This window comes from Macrobrachium nipponense, chromosome 46 (genome assembly GCF_015104395.2).
Source record: "Macrobrachium nipponense isolate FS-2020 chromosome 46, ASM1510439v2, whole genome shotgun sequence".
In the NCBI taxonomy this organism is placed as follows: domain Eukaryota; kingdom Metazoa; phylum Arthropoda; class Malacostraca; order Decapoda; family Palaemonidae; genus Macrobrachium; species Macrobrachium nipponense.
The window spans coordinates 32,056,872-32,083,980 of record NC_061106.1 but is presented as its reverse complement, the minus strand read 5'-3'; the positions used below and the strand labels follow the sequence as shown (position 1 = coordinate 32,083,980).

At 36.4% G+C, this 27,109-nt stretch overlaps 1 protein-coding gene across 3 annotated transcripts in view; it reads right to left on the bottom strand.

The window, feature by feature from the left end:
* Positions 1-27,109, bottom strand: part of LOC135214883 (dystrophin-like) — a 1,767,410-nt gene that overhangs the window by 1,658,864 nt on the left and 81,437 nt on the right. The window contains exon 1 of one of the 3 annotated variants that reach the window (XM_064249325.1): positions 20,818-20,932. The exons of the other annotated variants lie outside the window; for them this stretch is intronic. Coding sequence (XP_064105395.1) covers positions 20,818-20,917 — 100 coding nt within the window. The 5' untranslated portion in view covers positions 20,918-20,932. Of the gene's footprint in view, positions 1-20,817; positions 20,933-27,109 lie in introns of those variants that run through there. 3 annotated transcript variants of the gene reach the window in all.

Below are 27,109 nucleotides of genomic sequence, written 5' to 3'. Positions count from 1 at the left end.
AAACGGTTTAATGAGTATGAACCCGTGCATACGCAAAGCTTCTCTAATTTAACAGTTTAAACTACTTTAGGAAACCGTGAATCATACTGTCAGCTGACTTTTGGATTAAGATCCTGAATATTCTGTGAGATCTCCATAGTGTACAGCATCTAAAGACCAGTAGCCAGTAACGTGACAGTTCTTCACCTCAGAACGTCAAACCTAGAGCGGTTTGAATGGCTCAATTGAAATTCAGAACTACCCTTGAGACGTGAAGCTTCAGTTCTAATCAATTAACAGAACTTTACAATGGCCACAAAAAGTAAATGTAGCATGAGGAACTAAAGCTGTATCAACATGAGAGTCCAGTTGACCTAAACAATGAATAGACCAGGCAATTCCGAATAGTATGTATTGTATATTGCTTCAAAAGGCTCTATTCAGTTTGAAAAAGGATAAAATAAGATCTATGTAGTTTAAAAAGGGATCTATATAGTTTTAGAGAGGCTCTACGCAGTTTGAAAAAGGATTATGCAGTTTCAAAATGGATCTAGTATATAGTTTCAAAGAGGATCTATGCAGTTTCAGAAAGGATCAATGCAGAGTTTAAACAAATTTATATGCAATTTAAAGAATCATCTGTGGAGTTTCAAAATTTATCTCATAGTTTAAAAACTGACCTACCCAGTTTCAAGGAAGGACCTATGCAGTTTCAATAAGGTTTAATGCATTTCCAAAAAATATCTCTGCAGTTTCAAAAAAAAAGAGTAAATCCCAATAAACATTCCTTCTTCAATCTCATCTTTTGCTAAGAGTGCTAATAGTAATGAGGCGAATGACCCATTCCCTAAGAGGCTGGGCAGTATCTCAAAGAGCGTTGTATGTTCAATGCTTGGGCATGATTATGGGAGTTTAATATGACGCTCGCTGACAGTCCAAGGCACCAATAAATCTGCTCATAACTTTTCACAAGGGCTGGAAACATATAACACCACTAAACATCAACTTACCTATAAATGTTTGATATCCTAACATTTTTCATTTGTATATAACATCTATTAATTAACGTCTCCAAAGCTCTATAGTATATCCTGCTTTGTTTTTCTCAAAAGATGCAAATATACTGTAAAGATCCACCGTGTCCCAAATTCATAAAAGTCAAGTGATGTCTATCACAACACGTTAGATTTAAAAAATAAAAAATACTCTGTGAACTTAATAAATAAAGATATTTCGCATGATAAAAAATGCGTAAAATAATTTCATAGCAAAGATATCAATCTAATCTCCCACCCACCGCGGAGACTTGCCCACTACAGCATCCGTCTTCCTCAAATGAACATCGGTCTAACGCTGCCGACGAATCTTGGCAGAACGAGCTGTTATTAACGCGTCCACCCGTATCCCTCCGTTCTGATATGGTCATTATGCCGGCTGACACCGTAGCATTAGCCGTATGCTTCCTCACGATATACACCATTATCCTATTGTTACGAGCAAAGCCTGGCCCCGGGCCATTCCTTTGCACCGTTCGTTCCGGAATTTACCACGTGGTTCCCAGGGCTCACTACTGGGTGTTCCATAACTCCAGGTGTTGCTTAGCAAAGGCAAACCGGCTCAAGTTGCGCACAGAGCGTTGGAATGAGCCAACCCGTAGCAGTGCTTTATGAATGAATGCACCGGAACTAACATACAATTGGATGTTTTCATGATGAAATTTATTTTAAATTTAATTTTTTCTATTTAAATTAATTTCGGTGTCAATAACCTAGATGTTTCACGCCAGGTTTAATAGCAATCAATCATGACGAATCAATACCATCGCGGACACATAATTGAAATGTTATCACATTGAACATGAAAGGAGAATTCACAATAGTACCTTAAATCAAGCAATTTCTACTCACGTGAACATAGGTCCTTATCTACTGTTTCCTTACCTGGAAAAAAAATGAAACCATACATTAATATTTAAGAACAAAAACGGTATGAAGCAAAGACAGGTGTTATGATTATGTACTTTAACCTACATAGAATTATAGCTGATAGTTCAGCATACAAATACAACACAAACTTACATAATAATGCAGGCTAAATTTAACTACGAATAAGTGCCGATACTACGGGCTACTCTATGAGCAAGAGCCCGTACTGGCATAAGGCCAGTTTAATCTCAAACAACAACAATGCCGATAAAACATTTTCAGACCACCTTATTTTCCTTAAAAGTTAGGATGGCTGATGTTTAAACCTCACAACATTTATGAAGAACAGAAACAAGCGTTTACATTTTTGATGTGTCAAAGCTTATTACCAGTAGTTCTGAGATGATGTTACAGTGCCTAGTACCTGACGTACTTTTGCCACGATGTCACAGTGCCTAGAAGTCGGTTTGTTATATCTAACAGAGCCTAATTCGTACCTGGCATGTTATTCCCTTCACCGGGAAACTGTGGAATAGTCTTCTTGATTAAATGAGGCCGTAAGACAGCTCTGAAGCACGATGCAGCATTCCTTTATTTTTGCATAATTGTCAATACTGCTGATGTGTGTATTAATTTGCTGGCATAACTTATTGATTTACTTTTTTCTTCGCTTCACCTCATTTTTTATTGGCATATTATTCAGTGGAAGCGGACTTTTCATGTTAATGACATTCTAGGATAGTTTCAAAAGAACGTAAGTTAATTCTTAAGACTGTAAATAAAGCAAATGAAACGAAACAGGACATTTCATTATCTAGCGTTGTTATCGTTGAAATGCAAGATACATCCTCCGTTTTCTATAACCACAGAGGTTTTCTTGAATGATTGCTCTTGATGTGTTTGGCTGAATGGGGAACTTGAAAAGTTTAGGAAGGGTACGGTGTGTTGGTGTGTGTGCGTACACACACACACACACACACACACACACACACACACACACACACACACATATATATATATATATATATATACTATATATATATATATATCAAACAGTAACATCACGCTTTAAAATGATCAGAAGACAAAATTATTTTACTCTAAACCTGTTACCAAAGTATTATAATTCACACCAGTGAAGGAAAGTTGTTCCCATTGAATGTGACCGACAATACCGTTGACTTATGACGCTACTTTCACACAATGCAATTAAAATGTGAAGACTATAAAGATCAAGCCATTCAGCTACTTTTCTCACAGAATAGATTCCTATTCACTTCGTAGTATGTTTACGATCACAAGCGCGCATTATGTAGGTGAAATAATTCAAAAGCAAAATATTTAATCAGGATTTTAGAGAGTAAAAGATAACTGCACAGGAAACCAATACATGGACAGTTCATAAGATAGACTAAGCAGTGAAACATGGCAATGGCTACAAAGATAGGAACTCAAGAAAGAAACAAGCAATAATGGTAACACAAGGTCACGGACAAGAACAAGATACAGTCAAAGAGCAGTAGACGGAACATATATCTCGCCCAAATGTAGGAAATGCTCTGTAAGAGAAGAGACCATAACTCGCAATTCAAGCGACTGCCAAAGAATATGCTGGAGGAGACATGACATAGTGACAAAAGCCCTCCACTGTAGTCTGTGCAAAAAAATAATAGATAAAATACAGCAGCAGTTAGTGGTGTAAACACCAACCTGAGGGAGTAGCATAAAACGAACAAGCAAAATTATTCTGGGACTACAGTATTAGGATACAAAGGTTGATGTAGGCACATCGACCAGACTTGACTGATCGACATAATCAAAACGCAAGAATCACAATAATAATAATAATAATAAATTTTAAAAGACTATGCTGGATGGAAAGGCCATATACGACACACTTAATCTTTAACTTGGTTGAAATTTTCTCTCACAAGGCCTTGGATAACAGTATAGTAAATTCACATCAACCGTGCATTTGATGTCTAGGCCAGTCCCTTACGACGCTCCTGATTGGCTGTTGATAAGCCAATGACAGGGCTGGTAACTCAAGTCTCTCTCGAGTTCAATAGGCAGGGTGTACGTTCCACCTCTGCTGAGGGATGCTTTTGAAAGTCTTGTCCCTCAGAAGAGGCGGAATATAGAACCTACCCATGTGAACTCTCTCGAGAGGCTGAGAGTTTCCAGACCTGTGACTGGCTTACCAACAGTCAATCAGGAGCGTCGTAAGGGCATTAAATACACGGTTGATGTGAATCTACTATAGTAATAAATGCCTTAAATCGTGATAAGTATATTTTAAACCTTTGGTAAGCTTCATAGAATCGGTTCACAGGCTATATTTTGTGCGCTAGAAATCTGGGTGGAAGTTTGACACCTGCTACTGTCCCACTGACGCTTCCAGTTCAACAAGAAGACTTTCTGGTAATTCTCGTTTAGCGAGACAACTAGGAACTCCTTACTACTTCAGATGTGTATTGAATTACCAGTCGATATTCTTGGAAGGGATTGGACAGTGTATTACCCATTTCCCATGCGTATGTTCGGGTGGGCTGAACTTTATTGCTTTTTTGTTTTCATTTTAAAATTCATTTTAAAATTACCTTTTTATACTGATATTTATATTAAATCTACTTTTGTTTTTTTATATTTATCTAAAAACTACTTTTGTTTTTTTAATAATATTTATGTCAAACAACTTTGCTTTTAGTGACTTTTTACTGGTATTCATTTTAGAATTACTTTTTTTTTTTTTTTACTTTTATTCATACTGACATACTTTGTTTTTTGACTGATTTTCATCAATAATTTGTTTTTTTATGGTATTCATTTTAAAATTACTTTTTTACTGATATTTATTTTAAAATTAGTCTTTTACTGATAATCACCTTAAAATACTTTATATGACTGATATTAATTTTAAAACTCATTTTTATAGCATTAATGTTAAAACTACATTGTTTTTATTAACATTTATTTTCAAATTACTTTCATTTTTTACTGATGTTTATCTTGAAGATTATTTTGGTTTTTACTGATATTAATTTTAAACTTACGTTGTTTATTTACTGATACTTATTTTCAAACTACTTTGATTTTAACTGATATTTATCTAAAGATTATTTTGATTTTTACTTATATTAATTTTAAACTTATTTGTTTTTAAATCAAACAAAAGTCTGTTTATGTCTTGTTTATTATTTCTTCCACTACCACCAGTATATACAATAATTTTGCCAGCCTTCGAAAAAATAATATTACTACGACTACTACTACAGTTGTTGCAATCATTACTATTACTATTGCTGGTTTTACTGTTCCTATTGTCATTATCAATATTACCCTCGTTATTAAAATATTTTCCTTAATGTTCCCAACGATAAACATCTAAAACCTTCTTTAGCTCTTCCTCATAATACTTAACCATTTTCCCTTGCCGTCTTCCTGTCCGTAAGTCAGTCATATGGAACGAACGACAAAAACAAGGCAGGCCTTAAAAAACCATATAAAAAGGACGAATGAGTCTCATAATCCTTCTCCCCCCCTCCCTTTTTTTTTTTACTTTTCTATTCTACCTCATTTCCCTCTTTTCTCTTTTCCCTTGTCGAAATTCTCTCACCCGAGCCACTGAACCAGGACGGCCAAAGTTTTCAAAACCAGTCGACCTCATCAAAGTTTTGCTTTCAAGTTTTAAACATTATCTATCGACAGTAAATTTTACTTCATGAAAGCACCCTGTCTAGTATAATCGCGACTGGCATCGGGTTTGTCCTGCCGGGATAAGCGGGCGCTCAAGTCCGCTTGGGTATTGTCCATACACGCAGATGACTTGCTCTACGCATATTTTGAGAGGGCAGAGTTAATATGCAGTGGCCGTGTTCCTCTCAGTCCTATAGTGTCCTGATATAGTGAGTGTTTTTACATCATGGCACCAAGTAAAAGGAAGATAAGTGCAATAATGATAAAAGCACTCCTGCAAGACGAATACGAGCGTGAAATATGCAAAGAAAAATCGCCGTAAAGTATGGGTGAAACCGTGGCTAAAAAAAAGAGGTTTTATCATATGACTTTAATGAAAGAATTAAAGGAAAACGACCCGGAAGATTATAGAAATTATTTAAGACTGACTGATTATGTCTTCGGAGACCTTTTATTCCCTGTCTCTAAAAAAAGATACAGTAATGAGGAAAGGTTAATTGCAACATTATGGATCAATAAATTAAAATACCACAGCTTGAGCACATATAGTACATAGGGCAAAACTGCAGACTACTAACGCGAGGGGCAAAAGATAGTATATAGGTTCAGAAAAAAAAAATAACTTACGAAAAGGTGATATGAAATTATGGAACAATAATACAGAGGTTCAGAAAAAAAATTAAGTTACGAAAAGGTGACATCAACTTAGGGAAAAACACTACAAAGCTTTGGAAAAGCAATGAAGTTAGGTAAAGAGACTATGAAGTTAGGGAGATACTTTGAGGTCATCTAAAAATACTACGAAGTTCAGAGAGTAAATATAGTTGGGGGAAAGAAATGGGAAGCTAGGGAAAATATTAAGTAGTCAGGGCATCATACTATGGGGAAATTTAAGTAGTCAGGGAAACACACTATGGAAAAATATTATTAAGTAGTCAGGGAAACATACTATGAAGTTCGGAAACGAAATACAGTTGGGGAGAGAGAATCTATAGTAAGGAAAAGAAATTGGAAGCAAGGATTCTGAATCAGGAAGACAAATGAAGTTTAGGGAAAGATAATTTGAAGTTAGAAATAACACATCGGGACAAAACAAAGTGAGGTAGGTCACCTGGCATCGCTTAGACCCTCACTTGCCAATGCAATAGGTACCTAGTTTGTCTAGGCGGGGCTCTCCTCTTAAGTGAAAATACTGCGAGTGAGACAAGACGGAAATAGAAAGTAGCCGATCACTACGCATATCTTCCGACTACATCTGCTGTTCCTACCACTTCTACTACTATACTGGCATGTTATAATCGCCCTCAGTATAATCATTATTTATCATTCGTGTTCTTAATCTTTCTACCACTATCTGTCACTGTTATTATTATTATTATTTATTATTATTTTATTATTATTATTATTTATTATTATTATTATTATTATTATTAATTATTAGTTATTGTTTCCTCTGCAGTGACTATAAACACTGCGAGTTACCATAATAATAATAATAATAATAATATTAATAATAATAATAATAATATAAAAGCCATAAACACATGGGCAGTGCCAGTAATCAGATACAGCGCAGGAATAGTGGAATGGACGAAGGCAGAACTCCGCAGCATAGATCAGAAAACCAGGAAACATATGACAATACACAAAGCACTACACCCAAGAGCAAATACGGACAGACTATACATAACACGAAAGGAAGGAGGGAGAGGACTACTCAGTATAGAGGACTGCGTCAACATCGAAAACAGAGCACTGGGGCAATATCTGAAAACCAGGTTGATCGGAGTCTAAAGAGTGCATGGAGAAGGACTAATAAAAGCAGACGAAGACCAGAAATATACAGAGACAAAGAAAGACAGAAAGAACAGAGGACTGGCACAACAAACCAATGCACGGACAAATACATGAGACAGACTAACGAAAAAACTAAGCCAGCCGATGACAATTGCAATGGCTACAGAGGGGAGAGCTAAAGAAGGAAACTGAAGGAATGATAACAGCGGCACAAGATCAGGCCCTAAGAACCAGATATGTTCAAAGTACGATAGACGGAAATAACATCTCTCCCATATGTAGGAAGTGCATACGAAAAGTGAAACCATAAACCACATAGCAAGTGAATGCCCGGCACTTGCACAGAACCAGTACAAAAAAGAGGCATGATTCAGTAGCAAAAGCCCTCCACTGGAGCCTGTGTGCAAGAAACATCAGCTACCTTGCCAGTAACAAGTTGGTACGAAGACCAACCCCTGAAGGAAGGGTGATAGAAAACCGATTCACGCAAAGAGTCCTCTGGGGACTATGGTATCAGAACGGTATTAGGGTGATGACGTTGCAAACAGACCAGACGTGACGTTGATTGACAAGGTCAAGAAGAAAGTATCACTCATGATGTCGCAATACCATGGGACACCAGAGTTGAAGAGAAAAGAGAGGGAAAAATTGGATAAGTATCAAGATCTGAAAATAGAAATAAGAAGATATGGGATATGCCAGTGGAATCGTACCCATAATCATAGGAGCCTAGGCACGATCCCAAGATCCTTGAAAAGGAATCTAGAAAAACTAGAGGCTGAAGTAGCTCCGGGCCTCAATGCAGAAGAGTGTGATCCTAGAAACGGCACACATAAGAGAGTGATGGACTCCTAAGGAGGCAGGATGCAACCCGGAACCCACACTATAAATACCACCCAGTCGAATTGGAGGACTGTGATAGAGCAAAAAAACAAAAAAAAAAAAAAAAAAAAAAAAAAAAATAATGATAATAATAATAATAATAATAATAATGCTTTCTTTTTTTAAAATTAATTTTGATATTTCATCCGCTTTACGCATAAAGAAATGCCGTTAAGTTGACGCTATAAACTCAAGTTGTACTTGATGTCTCTCAGTCTACGAAGAAAACAGCGACCTTTAATACTAGTTTCCTTTTAAAAAAAAAAAAGTTTTTTATTATCGCTTCGAAAATATTCGTTAATATTGGGAAAAACTGCAAAAACTGTAAACCTTAAGAAAGATATTTTAGGATTCTAATAGTATTTAATGACAACACTTATTTAAAAACTCGACAGAACATAATAATTACCATTCTTCGCATTATAAAACGTTTCAGTTGGCTAAATCATACTTTTACAGGAGCTAATGGTCCACTTTTTCAGCAACCTAAAGGAGTTATCTAGGGGAGTATTTTCGCGGCATCTTTCGGTGCAAAGGAGCAAGTAATGGTCGAAGTCCAATATATTCGTCATATTGCAGCCGGAGATCGACATCGTCCACACGAGAAGAAAGCCGAAGAAAGGCAGTCCAGAACCTCCACCGGAATGACAAAAAACAAAAAAAAAGTGGAAGTATCTATACTTCATCCCTAATCACTTTACAAATATAATCTATGAATAAAATTTTCATTTAACAGACTAAATTCGCCGAAACGGTTTGTGGATATACAAATAGCCTATGACGTAGAGGCTAACCTGCTCTAGCCATATCAGCGGAAAACTAACAACTGCGTCCGAAATAAAACACTTGAAATGACAACATCTAAGCTCAGTCGGTTTTTATTAAGTGCATAATTCAAGTACTTGTGCAAAGTAATACCCGCTAATAAAGAAGGATGCAGCGTTATTGGTGGTACTGCGCAGGACGTAGTGGACTTAACACAGTAGACTTGTATCTGCACTGACATTATTCGCTAGCTGCATTGATTTCTGCGTTTTCCTATTCACCTGTTCCCATTTATCTCTTCTCACCTGGATGTTCTACGTCTTTGGTTTTATCTCATTCAGCTTTTGGTTCTCATTCAAGGACAGATCTTTCGGGAGGCTCCTACGAGAGCGATTCGTTATAAACTATTTTATAACCTCACGTCAATTTCTGGAGAGCGTGGGGAGCCGCTCCACCAAGTTTTGATGCCTTCAACCAATCTTCATTTTACAAAAAGCTTAACGATAAGAGGCGAGATATTGCGCTAATATATTGATCTTCGTACTGCGTGAATAACAAAAACATTCTGATATAAGTCCATTTTACCCAGAATAAAAAAAAATGACGAAGAGCGGAAAACAAATATGCAAGAACCGAAGACCGCGTCAGTCGAAAGTACAATGAAGAGATTCAGCAAACATGAAACCAAAATAGTTTCACGCTATATACGGTATAGTTGTACTCGCAAAAAAAGAAAAAAAAAAAAAATCTATAAAAACAGAGAGGAATGTTAGCAGCTCACAGCTAACATCCAATCTAATATAATAACCTGCAAGCAAGATTAGAGGCATGGCTCATACCATATACACGTTCTCTTTGAGATGTGTAATATCATTCGCTTTCAACCGGTTTACAATTACGCATCTTTCCCTTTATCTCGCGCAGGTATACTTGCGTCATAAACTACAACTGATATGAATATCCATGTACTACAAGTGCAAACACATGGCTCAAATGCATTCAAACCATCGCCGGGAACTACGGATCGTCCCCGAAAATCATCTGGCAATGCAGTCGATTCACTTCTCCGAGATTGCTTTGAATGCAACTCTCGCTACAGTAAATTACGGTAATCTACTGAGGCTCACACGTAAGTGCGCGAGAATCCACTGAGACGTTTGAGTAATTCAACAATGATAGCCATCACAGCCTCGAGGAAGGCAAGCCCTTCTCTCTCTCTCTCTCTCTCTCTCTCTCTCTCCTCTCTCTCTCTCTCTCTCTCTTCTAGCACAAATTCCCTTTCTTCTTCTTTTTTGAACAGTCGAACCCATCCATTTTTTACCGTCCGCCATCCGTTTTTTTTTTTTTTCCTGATCGAATGATTCACCAACAGAAGAATTTCTCCTCCAGATGAACCACCTGTAAACCCCGGGGGATGACTTGTACGATCAACACACATACCGTGCAACCACCATGTGGACGACATAGGTCCAGCATCTCCCAGGGCACTGGTACATAGTCTTTTATTTTATTCTTTTTTTTTTTTTTTTTTTTTTTTTGCTGTAGAAGATAATGTACTTAACCGTGACATTATCATCAACATCAAGCAGAGGAATTATTATCACGCCTTTACGATCCACAATAGATAATCTAAATTTTCACATATACGCGTTTCATAGAAATTTTCCACTATATGCGATAATATCTCAAGTCACTTTTGTCTTCCAAAACAAAAACAAACCTAAATAGAGAATGAAAAGTACTAGGGGGGTTGCTTTTTCTGCGTTTTTCTTGTCTGGTGACTGAGTGAACCCAGTGAGTCATTACGAGACGTGTTTATGTTGTAGTCTGCCCACCTGTCTAACCATTGAATTCGGACGCTGCAATAACAACCGGTTGTACAAGATCGTAAAACATCTCAGTGGCTAAAGATGAAAAAAAAAAAAAGTGACGAAATGACGTGGAAATTGACAAAATAAGTTTATCATAATTAACAGTTCCTAGATGAATGTCCTTATATATCAAATACATTTAAGCATTTAATACTGTATACTCAGACGACCAGATTGATTATTCCAAGATATGTATTTTTTGCAGAAAACTGCCTTTTAATCAGTATTACCTTGCAGCAACAGAAGCCCGAACTCTTCCCGTGTAGGAGTACTATCCTGACGAAGAAAATAAGAGTGAAGATCCCTAACATATCTAAAATAATCTGGCATCACCACGTAAAGTGTTCCAAACTTACAAATTCTGGCAGAACATGGAAAATTACCTTTTAAGCGTAGGCTACTAAACTCAACCAAAAAGGTGGCAACATTCTAATTCTTTAATAATTCCTACCAGAAAAAGCGCAGTACCTGCCAGAATTCTCATTAATAAATTACGCTTTCAGAAACGGTAAGAATTACGGATGCAACCCCTAGATTACAGTTACTTTCATGAATTCACGGTACTGTCTCGGAAATTCATTAAATTTACCGTAAATTTTGTCAAGAGAGCGACGACCTAGCAAACTGTTATGCATCAAATTAAATTCCTTCTGAAAAGTTACAGATGTGGATTAATTAACAATGTGCAAGGTGGTGCCCACACACACATTATATATATATATATATATATATATATATATAATATATATATATATATATATATATATTGAACTTCAATCTGTTTTTCTAATAGGAAGTGACTTAAAAAAAAGAATTACTACTCATTTACACCTTAACTACTAGATCGTTGCGGATCCCCTGTGCGGGAAACTTGGGCACCACTGGCTAGCTTCACACACACCTACACAAAAATGTCATCACAGTGTCCTGAACACTAAAACTTCAGTTGCGCCCTGTTTCTCCTGCTTTCCTGAAAACTAAAACCCGTCCTTTTAAAATAGCTTACACTCCATCTTTCCAGCACTTTCTAAATTATTCGCGCCATCTCTTCTAACATCATTTCAGCATTATATATAGATATATATATAATTATATATATATATATATATATACATATTTAACTTACACACAAATAATACATACACGAGTGTATATATATATATATATATATATATATAGAATAATATATATATAATGTACGGTCTTTACCAACGAAATCTATTGCATATATCCACTATCACACGCTCTTAAGTATTTCTTAAGCAAAGTAGTCTGTTGGCAACATGCACTGAGCGTCCGAGTGCTTTCTGCTAGGAATTACGAAAGTATTTGACTCTTGCCAAATTCTTGGTACGGGTTATTTGGGTACTTCCCCCCCATTGCGTCATAATCTGAAGGCTGACACGCATCGGAAGCATCGTAATCTTTTTAATGCGTTAGACGTACTTCGAGGTCAGTGGACATTGTATAATATGTCCTTCGTGACAACGTTCTCTACAGCATGCAGAGACCTTGAGGAAGAACAATATCTTACGATCAGTAAATGGGATCACTTTACGAAAGACACACACACACACACACAAATGTGAAAGTATCAGATATAGTCAACGACAAAACCTTTCTTCCCATGAAAAATTCAAGGAAATAATTCGTTTTTGTTTTTAGCAATACCGTTAAATATTAAGAAAAACCTTGCAATTCTAAGACTTCGTTAACTAACGAAAAACCCAGGACCTCTTTTAAAGAATGTTAATACGAATGAAAAACCGGTATGAGCCTCACTTCCATTTCTGGCAGAGAAGAGTTTCAGAAGTGAAAGAAAAAAAAAATGTGGTGTGGAAAAACACATTCCGCCCAATTCAACAAAAAGCAACGCAGAAACTGTTCAGTGTCTCTCGCCTTCCCCTCGGCCAGGAAGAGAAGAGAGCGGCTGATGCACAGGTGATACAACACGGGGATCAGAGGACAGAGTAACATGATATGAACCCAGGAAGACTTACAAGTGAATTTTGTACAACATTAGAGAATGGATAAGGAATGCCGTAGACGATAAGAGCGTAATCTTATACGTATGACAGGATATAAACACAGTATGAATGTGTGCTGAGTATGATGTGTGAATATACATTATATATATATATATATATATATATATATATATATATATATATATCGTATTTTCAGGGCTGATAACAGTAAGAACATCGAGTTTAAATTAAAATCAAACACTTAAAGAGAGCAAATTTACAAAATAAAAATTCACTTAAAGAACCAAGAGGAGGCTGGGGACAATCTACCCAGAAGGCAGCTGAAAATAAGGGTTCTAGGTGAATTCGTCTACAACAATTCATCTACATATACATTTCATCTACAATTCATCTACATATACAATTCATCTACAATTCATCTACATATACAATTCATCTACAACAATTCATCTACATATACAATTCATCTACAACAATTCATCTATATAAAAAAAATATATCTCCAAAAATGAGAGACGCTGAAAGAGCTGTTAGCAGTAAACAAGCACTTACCAGATTTGTTTTCTTAATTACTAAAATACCACTACATGGCGATTTTTCCTTTCTTATGAAAAACAGTAACTGTCAGCAACATGCTACAGTTTTTACGAGGCTGTTAGCAGTAAACAAGCACTTATAAAAAAATTTTTCTTAATGACTAAACTACCACTGCATGGGAATTTTCCTTTCTTAGTTAAAGTAATAAGTATCAACAACAACATTCTTCAGTTTTTTCAGGCTTTGTTATATACTGTAATTCCAAGAGAAACCAGATTAAGATTTAAGTACTCCAAAACCCATAATGGCTCTGCAATACAAGAAACAGAGAAAGGACGAAAGAAATTAGTCCATGATGGTTATTATTCTATAAGAATAGAACGAATGGTTTTCAATTTTTGTCTTAAATTTTAGATGATTTTCTATATAGTTAGTCTTTTTAGCAAACGTAATAATATTGTGTATTTTTAGATAAATTTATTATGTATTTGTGGAATAGCACATATAACCTTTGTTTTTTAATGTTCTTAAGGTTTTTTATTTTGTACTCAAATACCAGTTCTTTTTAATAGTTTGCATTGTAATTTAATATTATAATTTTTATCTAAAGATATCCATAACTTTTCTTTATGTTTTGCATCTATGCATACAGTAATAATATTGTAACTTTTATCCAAATATATCCAAACTAAGTAAAAGTATTGTAATTTTGATCCAAATATATCCAAAATACGTAAAAACATTGCAATTTTTATCCAACTTTATCCTATATAATAAAGACCCTCCTGTATTTATAGTTTTATATATTTAAATATATACCAAAAGATATCAAATACTAATAGTACAAAAGGCATATTTACGCGTAAAACAGTATCTAAAAGGGAAGGTATTTAAAAAGGTGAATCAAAGAATAATATGGTAACAGACAATTTTCCAAATACACCATTACTGAAAGCAGCAAACTATCCGAATAAATAGTATTAAAAGGGAAGTTTTTTAAGACGGTGATTCAAAGAATATGGTAACAGACCAATTTCCCAAATTCATCATTACTGAAAGCAGCAAAATATCCAAATTCATAGTAGGTTACTTAAAAGGGAATTCATTTGAAACGGTGACTCTAAGAATACTTGCTGTCGTTGTTTAGGCCCTCCTCAACTGCATATCTATATCAATATTTTGCCGTAGATGAATTGTCTATGTAGATGAATTGTTGTAAATGAATTGTTGTAGATGAATTGTTGTAGATGAATTGTTGTAGATGAATTTTGTAGACGAATTCGCCGGATACCGAAAATAAGCTATTGGTATAAAGTGATATGATAAATAAATACAAATACAGATACAAAGATGACATTGCTAAGTAACACCACCTGGCAAAGGACAATTGCGTGGAAAATATTTGAGAGTTTAACGGTAAAACTGTTAATTCAATAACTATAGATTCCAAAATAGAAAATTTTCTTTCTGTACCTGTCCTATTGAGAAAAATATTTTCTTTTCTATAATATTTTTGCATATATTTGCATGATATATAGTAAATGAGACTGCTCCTAAATGGACAATCTGTTCCCAGTTTTGCAGCCGACTCGCAATAACCTATATGAAACACCCGCTTCTATACTTCCATACCCATATTAAGAAAGGAATAAAATGAATATAAGATTTAGGCCAAAGGCCATGTGCTGGGACCTATGAGGTCATTCAGCGCTAAACGAAAATTGAGAGTGAAAGAGGTTTGAAAGGTGTAACAGGAGGAAAACCTCAAAGCAGTTGCACCATGAAATCGTTGTTAAGAAAGTGTGGATAGCAAGATGGAAGAAAGATAATATGGAGATACAGAAAAAAGAATGGAATGGGTTGCAGCTACGGGCCGAAGGTACGCTGCAAAGAACCTTAAGTAATGCCTAAAGTGCACCGCGTGAGGTACACTGACGGCACTAACTCCCTTCGGGGAATACCCATATTAAGCACTACTACATCTTCCTCGGTCCATTGACCTTCACATTGACTCTTGAATTGCTCCTCTCGTGGTTCTTCAATATCTCCAATATGCTATGATTCATCAGCCATTTCACACTCCATTCACAGCTAATCCTTAAATAAATATCAATCCACTTATGCCTAACTTACTTTAACTTCTCGCATTAATCTGTTCATCGAGCTATTAAAATGCCATGGAGACATAACATAACTTTGTCTCAGACCCACTTTCACACCAAACTAGTCACTCACCAGTCTACGTATTAATAAAACAACTTCACTTCCACCATAGGAACTTTTAATCACTTACAGCTACTTATCTTCCATACCATACAACAACAGCCACCACTTTGCTTCACAATAATTAATCATGAGATTTTGTAAGTCCTTCTGTGCCCTACAATTATAGTTTTCCATTTGCTTTCAGAATCCTCAGAAAACTGTTTCATAATGAATCATTAGTCCACAGACTCTAGAGAATACCCATATTAAGCACTACTCCATCTTCCTCGGTCCATTGACCTTCACATTGACTCTCGAATTGCTCCCCTCGAAAACACTTGGTAACTCTTTCATAAGTTTACGCGGTTCTTCAATATCGCCAATATGCTAATGAACCTCATCAGCCTTTTCACACTCCATTCACGACTAATCCTTAAATAAATATCAATCCCACTTATGCCCTAACTTACTTACTTTGACTTCTCGCATAAATCTGTTCATCGAGCTATCAAAATGCCATGGTGACATAACACAAAACTTTGTCTCAGACCTACTTTTACACCAAACTAGTCACTCACCAGTCTACGTATTAAAAAAAACAACTGCGCTTCCATCATAGGAACTTTATATCACTTACAACTACTTATCTTCCATACCATGCAACGACAGCTACCACTTTGCTTCTCAACAATTCATTATGAGATTTTGTAAGTCCTTTGCTTTCAGAATCCTCAGAAAACTGTTTCATAATGAATCATTAGTCCACAGACCCTTAGAGATACATACGTACGAATAATATAGATATATATATATATATATATATATATATATATATATATATATATCTAAAATATATATACATACATAAATTCTTCTGTTAAAACAGGATACGTCTTAAGTGTGTATATATACACATATATATATATATATATATATATATATATATATATATATATATATATATAGTATATATATATGTATATATATATATAAAAAATATATATATAAAATATATATATATATTATATATATATATATATATATATATATAGATAGAGAGAGAGAGAGAGAGAGAGAGAGAGAGAGAGAGCAATTCCAGACCTCACAACCTATAGCACACTTGTGACTGACCGGTATCTATGGCATTTCAAACACGACGTTAAGGAGAAAATTCACCCTTCTTGGAAGAGCTTCACAAATACCACACAACAGCACAATTACGACGTCATTCTTAATGGTTGCGTCATGCGACTCTAAAAGAAAACTGTTCTATAGCGAGAAGGATAATATGACTAAATGCATGTTACTGATAACTACACAAAGGTAGTCTATTTTCGACGACAATAGAGAGGCACTTGGTTACTCCGCGTTACTCCATTCAGAATCCGATGACATGAATAGGAAAATAGGGACTTGGGCGTTCTAGTTCAATAAGAAGTGTACCCTCACGTTTTCCACTTAAGTGTGTAAACGCCTATTGCAGTACTCCCGAGAATCTGTAAATATAGGTTACACACACTTCATTCCTTTGCTATAATACACATTCCAATCTTTGCTCTTCTGGACGTTTTAGAGCCTTCTATTAAAGAAACATGCAGATGTGTACCATCACGTTTCGCTTACCCGGGGAGTAAGCTTACAAACTACTCTGTTGTTGCTGCTGCTGCTGTTGTTGTTCTTATTGGGGGGGTAGGAAAGCCCCATGGAAAAACCCTAAAAAGGTCTGAAAAAGGTATTTCACGTTGATTTAAAGATACAGGAATTTTAAGGTACGATGTTTATGGTTTATTTATTAGAATGAAAATCTAAAAACTATATATTGTGCATGTTAAACAGTACTGAACAATTATTTCTGATAAAATATAGCGTATTTATTTTAATTTTCGTTGGTGAAACAACACGGTATTTGACTAGATTTTAGCACGCGCCCTGAGTAAGCTGGAGGTCGGATCATGCCTCGTTTCAATTCAATGTATGAACGCATATTGCACATAAGCATAATTATTATATTCCCGAGCATCTCTGTAAATATAGGATAGACACTGTTCATTCCATAGTAATAATACACTTTCTAACTTTGGTCCTCTATCGTTGATGATTTAGATCAAGCTGGCCTTAGGCAGCACGGGCTCTTATTCATAGAGCAGTCCGTAGGTGCTACGTTGTACGTTTGAGAGTTCTCTACTAAAAAAAGATTATGCAGATGTGTGACGAGATTGTGAGGACGTGACTCTGAACAAATACAAGTGTGACAGTTTCAGGATCCTGTGGCTAGTGCTAAGATTAAGAGGGAAAATACTAGGAATATGTTTAAATTCTAGGTACAAATACGAGACAGAATGACAGAGAGCTTCCTAGGAGAATTTTAATCTTTACTTATTTGATTTTTGTGAGATGGAGGAGTCATGAAAAACGTAGGGAGAGAGAGAGAGAGAGAGAGAGAGATTTTTGAAAACGTGTTCTGTACAAGACTTTTCGAAATCACACACATTTATAATACATATATTATATATATATTAGTGTAGACGCTAGGCAAGGCCATGGCACCAGTGGGATGCCGTGAGAATGTGAGCTATACTATAAATACTTCATTTATGGGAGACCCACACGCGAGAGATGTGTGGAGGGGTCTGTCATTCTACCTGCTCACTAAGCCATCCTCTGCCATTCACACCAACCTCTCATTTCTAATTATATATTAGCGTAGAGAACCTACCTTGAGTGAAACCCCATCAGGCAGTACAGAGTAATGCCCCGAGGAGACAATTCTACCTATTTTTCAGTCCACCATCCTGGCTAATGCTATTTTCCTTCCAGGATGCTAGGGCACATCTCTTTAATGAATCAAGAATTTATATAGGCGTTCATATTGCTGAAAATTTTATTTGAGAAGCGTTACAATTAGTACGGCTATCTTAACTTCTCATGAAACTCATGGGTTTCGCTCAATTTTAAATCCTAATCATGGATTTAGTCACACGAACTCTTTTCGTTATCTCAGTTATTCAGCTTAACCGTCCCCGATTAAAAGATTGCTACATTTAGGATGCCTCTTTCATTTCCCTCAATGAGTCAAATAAAAGGCAATTTGTCACATAAATAACTCCCTTTTTCCATCTTTTTCTTCTCTAGATCCACTTTCTATAGGCCTATCACAATTACCATGTAAAGAGCAGTCATCCTTTCAGGATTAGCGCGCGCTCCAGTCCGCTTGGGTATTGCCCATACAAGCAGATGACTTGCTCTACGCATATTTTGAGAGGGCAGCGTTAATATGCAGTGGCCGTGTTACTTTCAGTCCTTTAGTGTCCTGATATAGTGAGTGTTTTTAAATCATGGCACCAAGTAAAAGGAAGATAAGAGCAATAATGATAATAGCACTCCTGCAAGACGAATAAGAGCATGAAATATGCAAGAAAAATCGTTAAGTATGGGTGCGATCCTGGCTAAGAAAGAGAAGTTTATTGAAAGAATTAAAGGAAAATAACCCGGATGATTATAGAAATTATTTAAGAATGACTGATGATGTCTTCGGAGACCTTTTATTCCTTGCCTCCAAAAATAAATAAATATATAAATAAAAAAATAAAAAAAGATACAGTAATGAGGAAGTCTATATCTTCACAGGAAAAGTTAATTGCAATACCAAGGTTCCTAGCAATGTTTCTTGGTCTGCTGTAAAGAGCAATAAGTGGATAGGGAAGGAAGGGGGGTTGGGGATTGAGGATAAAATGAAGCCTTTTCAAATACTGCTCACTTCAGATCACTTATTCATTTCAGAATATCAACAACGCAATTATTTTATCATAAAGAGCTTTCAGAGTCACATACAAAAATTGATTGATAGCTATATTGCGTCATTCTGGCACTGAAATGGGCCTGTAACCTTAAAAAGCGGGCGAAGGGAAAACACAGTGAGCAAAATATGTTGGTACAAGAGACATCTTACCTCCCTAGTTTTATGACGTCATGTCCAAGTGTTTAAAGTGTCAGAAAAAATCATTTTAACCACGCGAATATTGCCGCTTCCAATTTCACGAGTAAAACAAGGTTCTTAACGCTGAGAAACCAATGGGACCAATCATTTAACTTTCTTTTCAGAGGATAAATACACCACACCATTTCTTGCGGAAATGATCTAGTACACGAATACTAAATTTTCAATCATGCCCATATTTACGATTAGGGAACGTACAACCAGACACCACAGAATCTGAAGTTGATGAATGAGCGTCGGTCTCGGATACTGCTTAGGCCTACAGATCAAGGGACTCCAGGTATGTGGAGATATTCGAGACAGATTAGAGGGCGTGGGGCTGATTCCCCTCGTGTAAGGCAGGCTTCGATAACTCATTACAAGATCTAGATTACAGCAGGAAGAGAAGTTTTGTTAGGCTAACGTACAACTGCTTAGCCCACAGCGGTAACTACCAAGGTATGTCAGTGTTTCTGCGTTTTGTCATGAGAAGCGGTGATCTATTTTTAACATTTTGCTATCACAAAACTTTTTGTGCGGGTGTTTTCGTACTGAAAATTCATGCTACCAACAGAGGGTTTGGAAGACAGTGGGTAGGAATATCTTAAAAAAAAAATAATAATAAAATAAAAAAATAAAAATCGCCGTAAGGGGGTAGTGCCGTCAGTGTACCTCATGAGGTGTACTGTAGGCATTACTCAAGGTTCTTTGCAGCATGCCTTCGACCCCTAGCTGCAACGACTTTCGTTCCTTTTACTGTACCTCCTTTCATATTCTTTTTCTTCATCTTAGTTTCCACCCTCTCCTAACATTTGATTCATAGTGGAATTGCGAAGTTTTCCTCCTGTTACACCTTTCAAACCTTTTACTGTCAATTTCCAGTGCTTGGCCTTTGGCCTAAATTCTATATTCAACTCAACTTTTAAAAATTGGTATCTGATGACACTGACGGTGACAAACGCTTAAATACCTAAGAAAACTACTATTCATACAGAGTTCATGAACGCAAACGTTAATAAACGTAAAAAGCAACCAATATTAATCAAAATTAACAAGATGTAAATAACGACGAAATCATTTCAACACCTTTAATACCATTGCTGATGTACTATAAAGTGAGATGCTTGAAGCTAGAGAGAGAGAGAGAGAGAGAGAGAGAGAGAGAGAGAGAGAGAGAGAGAGAGAAATGATCTTACCTTCCCTCAGCAAAATCCTCAGCGAAGGAGCTGAACCGCCGGGTCTAGGACGCCGGAGAAGAACTCGTATTTTGCTCGAATTCTCCTGTATCTCCGTCATGTTTATCGCTTATTTAAAACACAAAATGAACATTTGTCCAGCTGATTTATCTATGACTATTTCAACTTTCAAACAATGAATGAACACCAAAATATCCTTTGGAAGCTTGAATTTCTAGTCAATAGCCACTGTGAGCAGGTTCCATTTAAATAGGGTTCATCTGAATAACAACGATGATAATATAATGACTGAGTCATAACATCTTAAATAAGTCGCTTTCCGTATGGGTATTTCAGTAACAGCTACCATGACCTATTGGAAAGGGAAACTTAAAACGAAAAAGAAGTTCACTTGACGCATGCGTTGTAGTAAAAATTCCACGTGGGCTTGATTGGACAAGTCTTATATGGCCTTCAGAGTGTTGCTAGTACATAATACCAGGAGCCAGTTTTCGCCCCCCCCACCCCCCCCCCCCCTTTTTTTTTTTCCTTTACATATTTCTCTCTCTAGCCTTCCATAGCCAACAGGTTTGACCACTTGACAACTGCCACCTTCTCGGCCCTTTTTAACATAAAGATATACAAACGTTTTTTATTATAAGTATACGATTATATATATACTATATATATATAACTATATATAGTATGTTTATATATATATGTATATGTTATAGATATTATATATATGTATATGGAATTATATATATACATATTATAATATAATACATATATTTATTACATGTATAATAAATAGGTATTATATATATATTATTTTTACATGAATATTATATATATAATATAAGTATATATTAGACATATACATATATAAATTATATATATATTATATATATAATATATTATATTACATATACTCATTATACATATACGAACACTGTGTGCATACAATCACAGTTATTATTTGGTAAACTAAACGCCTATTCATTTTTTATTTACTTTAACACTTACACTGACATGCAGATGTATAAAAGGACAGCCCACAAAAATAAATATTCATTTACTATATAAAATTACCAAAAGGATCACTTTAGTTGCACAACGATCACGAACATTTGCCGAGCCAATATCACTTTCACACTGGAAGGACAGTAAACTAATAACACCAATGATAATATCATTCTACCAACATCAACACATCAACAAAAACAAAACATGACTGTCGTATATGCGCATGTACGTCACGTTACTCTATAAGTCACAGAGCACAGAGAATCAGATACCAAAAGCAAACAGCATTCGGATCTCAAACCACCCTTCGAGGGCTGCTGTTAGGATCAAACACCCTTCGAGGGCTGCTGCTGTTAGGATCAAACACCCTTCGAGGGCTATCCCGGAATTAAGGAGTCTTTCGACCCTAAAATCCGACCCGATACCGAGCTCAACCGCGGTTCACGAGGCGCTATCAGGTTCGAGATATGTCCCTGCGAGGCGAACGCGCGAAACCTTACTGAACTGGTGCTCCTTCTATTAATTCCGTAGGGAGAGAAAGCCGAGTCACGTGACGTCACGCAACATGTGATCGAGACTTTATAAGCTGAGGAAACGGGAGACGGTACTCTTAGGATCTTGCACGCAGCCGATCGCGACTTGTGCGTCTCCCTGTAGTAGCGGATGTCCATTCAAATATCATTGTGTAGAGCATCTAAGAAGATTTTAATTATATATATATATATATATATATATATATATATATATATATATATATATAAAGGCGCATTAAAAAAAAATGCTTTAAAGCCACGAACCTTTTATACTTGAGACGTATCCTGTTTTAACGGAAGTATTTATTTACACATATAGATAAACTTAGTTCGCAGTAAGTCTATTGTGGTAAGGTGTCTCCACCACAACAGACATATTGTACAAATTCATTAAATCATCGACGAAACTTTTAAGTCATCAAATCATTCCCAAAGGAGAGCTAGTGTAAAGGAACACAGCACCGCGAGAGAGTGATTGAGAACCAGAGACGGACATGAGGAAGCAAAACTGAAGGTGATTAGACAACCAAAGATTCTCATTTCAAAGGAAACGGGGAAGGGAAGGGGAACGGAGGAGGGGGAGGGGGGGGGAAGGGGGGGGAAGAGGAGGAGTTTTGGTGGGAGGAGTGTGAGGAAAAGTAAGAGAAGTCACGTTCAGTTAGATTCTTATGAACAACCAGAAATTAATTTCGTTGCTGACCCTATAGTGGGGGTAGGGCGACAGCCAACGGTTACACTCAAGAGAGAAACGCTGACAGCTTTTCAGATAGTTCAAAGATCTCTTGCGGTTTCTTTTCAACTCTCAAAGGTAACTAATCGATTATGTACACACACACATACACATATACATACCAAATTAGTCCTGAAAAGTTGTAGTTATTAGAAACTAATCTCAGAATCTTGAAATCCTCTTGGCTGAAAGAAAAGGTCGAGCGCCTCAGTGGCGTGGTTGGTATGGTGTTTGCGTCCCACCTCGGTGGTCGCGGGTTCGATTCTCGGCCATTCCATTGAGGAGTGAGAAGATGTGTATTTCTGGTGATAGAAGTTCACTCTCGACGTGGTTCGGAAGTCACGTGAAGCCGTTGGTCCCGTTGCTGAATAACCACTGGTTCCATGCAACGTAAAAACACCATTCAAACAAACAAAACAAAAGAAAAGGTCGAAAGGAGAGGTAAGGCCAAGGTCCGAGATCTTGTGAGATGCCTTTGATTCGGTGCCTTAGAGGAGGGCAATAAAACAAAAACTGAAGCCCCAAGTATTCCGAACAGGGAGGTGAAGGCCAAAGGGTAGTATGAAGCTTTGTGACAACTTAGAGATAAAGAGAAAGAGAGAGAGAGACAGAGGACTTGTGACGTGATAAACGTTTAATCTAAGTTACAATGAAATTAATGTCACTAAGTCCGACACTATTGCGTGTACTACACTGTTAACCATCGGTTTTAACCTTCTTCCATATATCTCATGATGCAGCACAACGAACAATCCAGCGGCACGGAACAAAAGAGTAAAAACTATCAACCATTATCAGCTACGCCAATCCTGAGGCAAAGCAACAAAGATGAGCGAAATAATTTTGTCATCGTCAGTAAAGAAATTCGCAAGGAGTACATCGAGGAAAATCATTAGACACAACGAAGGCCATAACAGATGAATATGAGTGAGGATATGCAATAAAGAACATGTTCCCACAGGAAATGAAGAAATGAAGAAGTGCATGACATGTTATGGACAAGGGAAAACGTGACTGACCACCCACGCGATGACTAAGTACTGCAGAATTTATCGCCGATAAAAAAGGGAATGAATATTGGGTCTATCACTGCCGTCAATCTGATTATCTTAAATTAAGTAACTCAGATAAAAAAAATCAAATAAATCACCAATATCAATAAAGCCTTGAGGTTAAAAACGTAAATTCAAGTGCTGCCTATATCAAACAAGCACACACGTACCAACGTCATCCCAGCCTCCAACGCGAAGCAACTCAAGGACCCTCTATGAAATTCGTCCACTCACGTCTTTCATGCGTTTTCACTTTTCACAAAATCTCCACTTATTTCCAGCTTCCCGTCTTACATTTCTCTTCCAGGTCTGTCTGTCTGGGTCTTCCAACTCTCCTTGAGCCCGTAGGATTCCAGCTGACACTAACGAGTCCAAATTTCCCCAGGGGAGTGCGAAGGACATGTCCAAACCTTCTCCATCCTCTCTTCATCTTCTCTAAATGTGCAGTTTCCGTAATATCTCGTATGGTATCATTTCTAAATATCTTTTGCCATCTGATTCCTAATATTCTCAAAATCTTTGCCATCCGATTCCCAATACCAATATTCCCAAAAGTCTGAATGTTTACCGTCCACCCCCAACCTTTAAAAAAAAAAAAAAAAAAAAAATATATATATATATATATTATATAAATTGAGAGAGAGAGAGAGAGAGAGAGAGAGAGAGAGAGAGAGAGAGAGAGCACATTTAAGTAACCATTACATAAACAAAGGCCTCAAACGATTATTTTTCCTTAAACGGGTAATTGTTTCTGTTCTGTAAAATCCGTAAAAAATAATAATGAAAATAATGTACTTAAAACACACATTCCTACCTACAGAACAACACGGCTTAATTTATTACCGATATCCTTTTCACACAAAAATAAAGTTAAACTTCACAATTTTTCACGACCCGCACTCTCGCCTTCACAGGGCGAGTCTAAACTTAGATCGAGGTCCTAGTGCATACGAGTGGAAGGGCATCATCGAGACAAAATACACCTGGACCTGTCATTAGCTATCATTATGAACGACCATTAACGTCTAGGAAGATTATATATACTACATACAGTAGCTGTCATCATACATAATCCGAGTGCTCACTCACACTCGAGACGTGACTAGGAATATCTTGCCGTCACAAATCATACCGGTGACCCATCGATGCAAAGCAGTAAATCACGCACAGGTAAGCAACAATCTATTATCATTTCTAGTGTGCAATAAGTCCACCACTGAGTTATGCAATAAGTGACCAATTGCTAAAGATATTATGATATCGATCATAAGGGAGGTTAACTCCAAGTTCTAACGGCAACTTACAGGCAAGCGGAGATTATCCAGAATAAAACAAAAAAAATATCTGTCAGAATAAAGCATACGAGGTTACAGAATTCGTCATTAATTTCCCATGTACGGTTACCCTATTAGAACTGCCAATTGACAGCACCCTATTTACCTTAATATAATATGGAACACGAAGGCGCCAACAGTCACACTTCACAAGAGAAGTACTGAGTTCGAGGAATGTCATCAATCTAAAAATATGAAAAAATAGCAAAGCTCTCAACTGCTGCATTCTTCATGAATTTCAAGTTGAGATGTTAATTGAATAATCAGAAACCTTACGGGTCTCATATACTATTACCATAAAAATCATAGCAACAACTCGCCGATCTCAACTGCCATATCCTTTCCAAGAAAAACAAGTTTTTGCACTCACAACCTTCAGCTGTCATATCATATAAAATGCTACTACTGGAACCTCAATCAGCTGTCATTTATTCCTTACGAAAACTTATCAGCGAATAATCAGTAATCATTGCTGTCATGAGTATCATAATTCCTAGAAGCTAGTTATTAGAATTTACATGTCGCTCGGTGTCAAAAATAATACGTACGTGCATTTACTATGGCCATGAAGTAGATTACCTTCTATATTGTACCCAAAATGTGGAAGGTTGGAGGAACATTACGATTACCACATCCAAACATGTATTGTGCTACGAGACATTAGTTACCTACATATGATAAACAAGAAACCTAAGCGTGATTCGGATAAGAACGTAACGAAACATCGATGGATAATTAATCGCGGTAAGAGCATGGAATCTTGACAATATGAAATTTTCTTCGCCATTCACGAGGATGATATACCTTTTCATAATTACACACCACAAACTGAAAACTTCTCGTTTTAAATATTTCTCTGCTTGAAATAAATACGTTGTTCACTTTTCTACAATTTCTAGATGGCAATTTTTACAGACGTATCAACTCAGATAATACCACAGTCTAACTTTACTTGTCTACAATCAGAGACACAGCTCATTCATTCAAACACGGTAATCACACCAGTATACTTTTTGAAACATAAACCATTGTACTTTTCATTTCTACTGTAATCACGGATTCTTAAGGAACAAAAATAAATATCGGTCTCAGAATAAGAAAAGCTCCCTATTTTACAACTTTTTACAGTTCCACTTCCTAGCGAAAGAGCCATATCATGATATGACTGCACAGCTGCTGGCCAGGATGCATAAGGGATGTCTGGAAGAGAAAGGTTTCAAAGGAATAACTGCCGTAAGTTCTTTATGCGAGCAAAGGTGAAACATGTGACTGTAAGAATAACAGGTCCACAACTGCTATTAATGTGAGAGAAAGAATCAGGCTATGAAGATAATTAGAAACTAATTATCTTCTGATTAGGTATACGAAGTGCCTAACAATGCAGAAGTTGTCAGTACACATGGTCCATCCCCGATTCGCCTGTTAAATACAGTATCTTAAAACAAATTTCGAGTGTCAAGTGCCTTAAATTCTTGTTACGAGCCACCTCCTTAGCAAAAGGCTTCTATCATAGCAAAAGATATATATATTATATATATATATGCTATATATATTATATATATATATATATCTATTTTATATATATATCTATATATAATATAATATATTATATATAGATATATATCTATTATCTTCTAG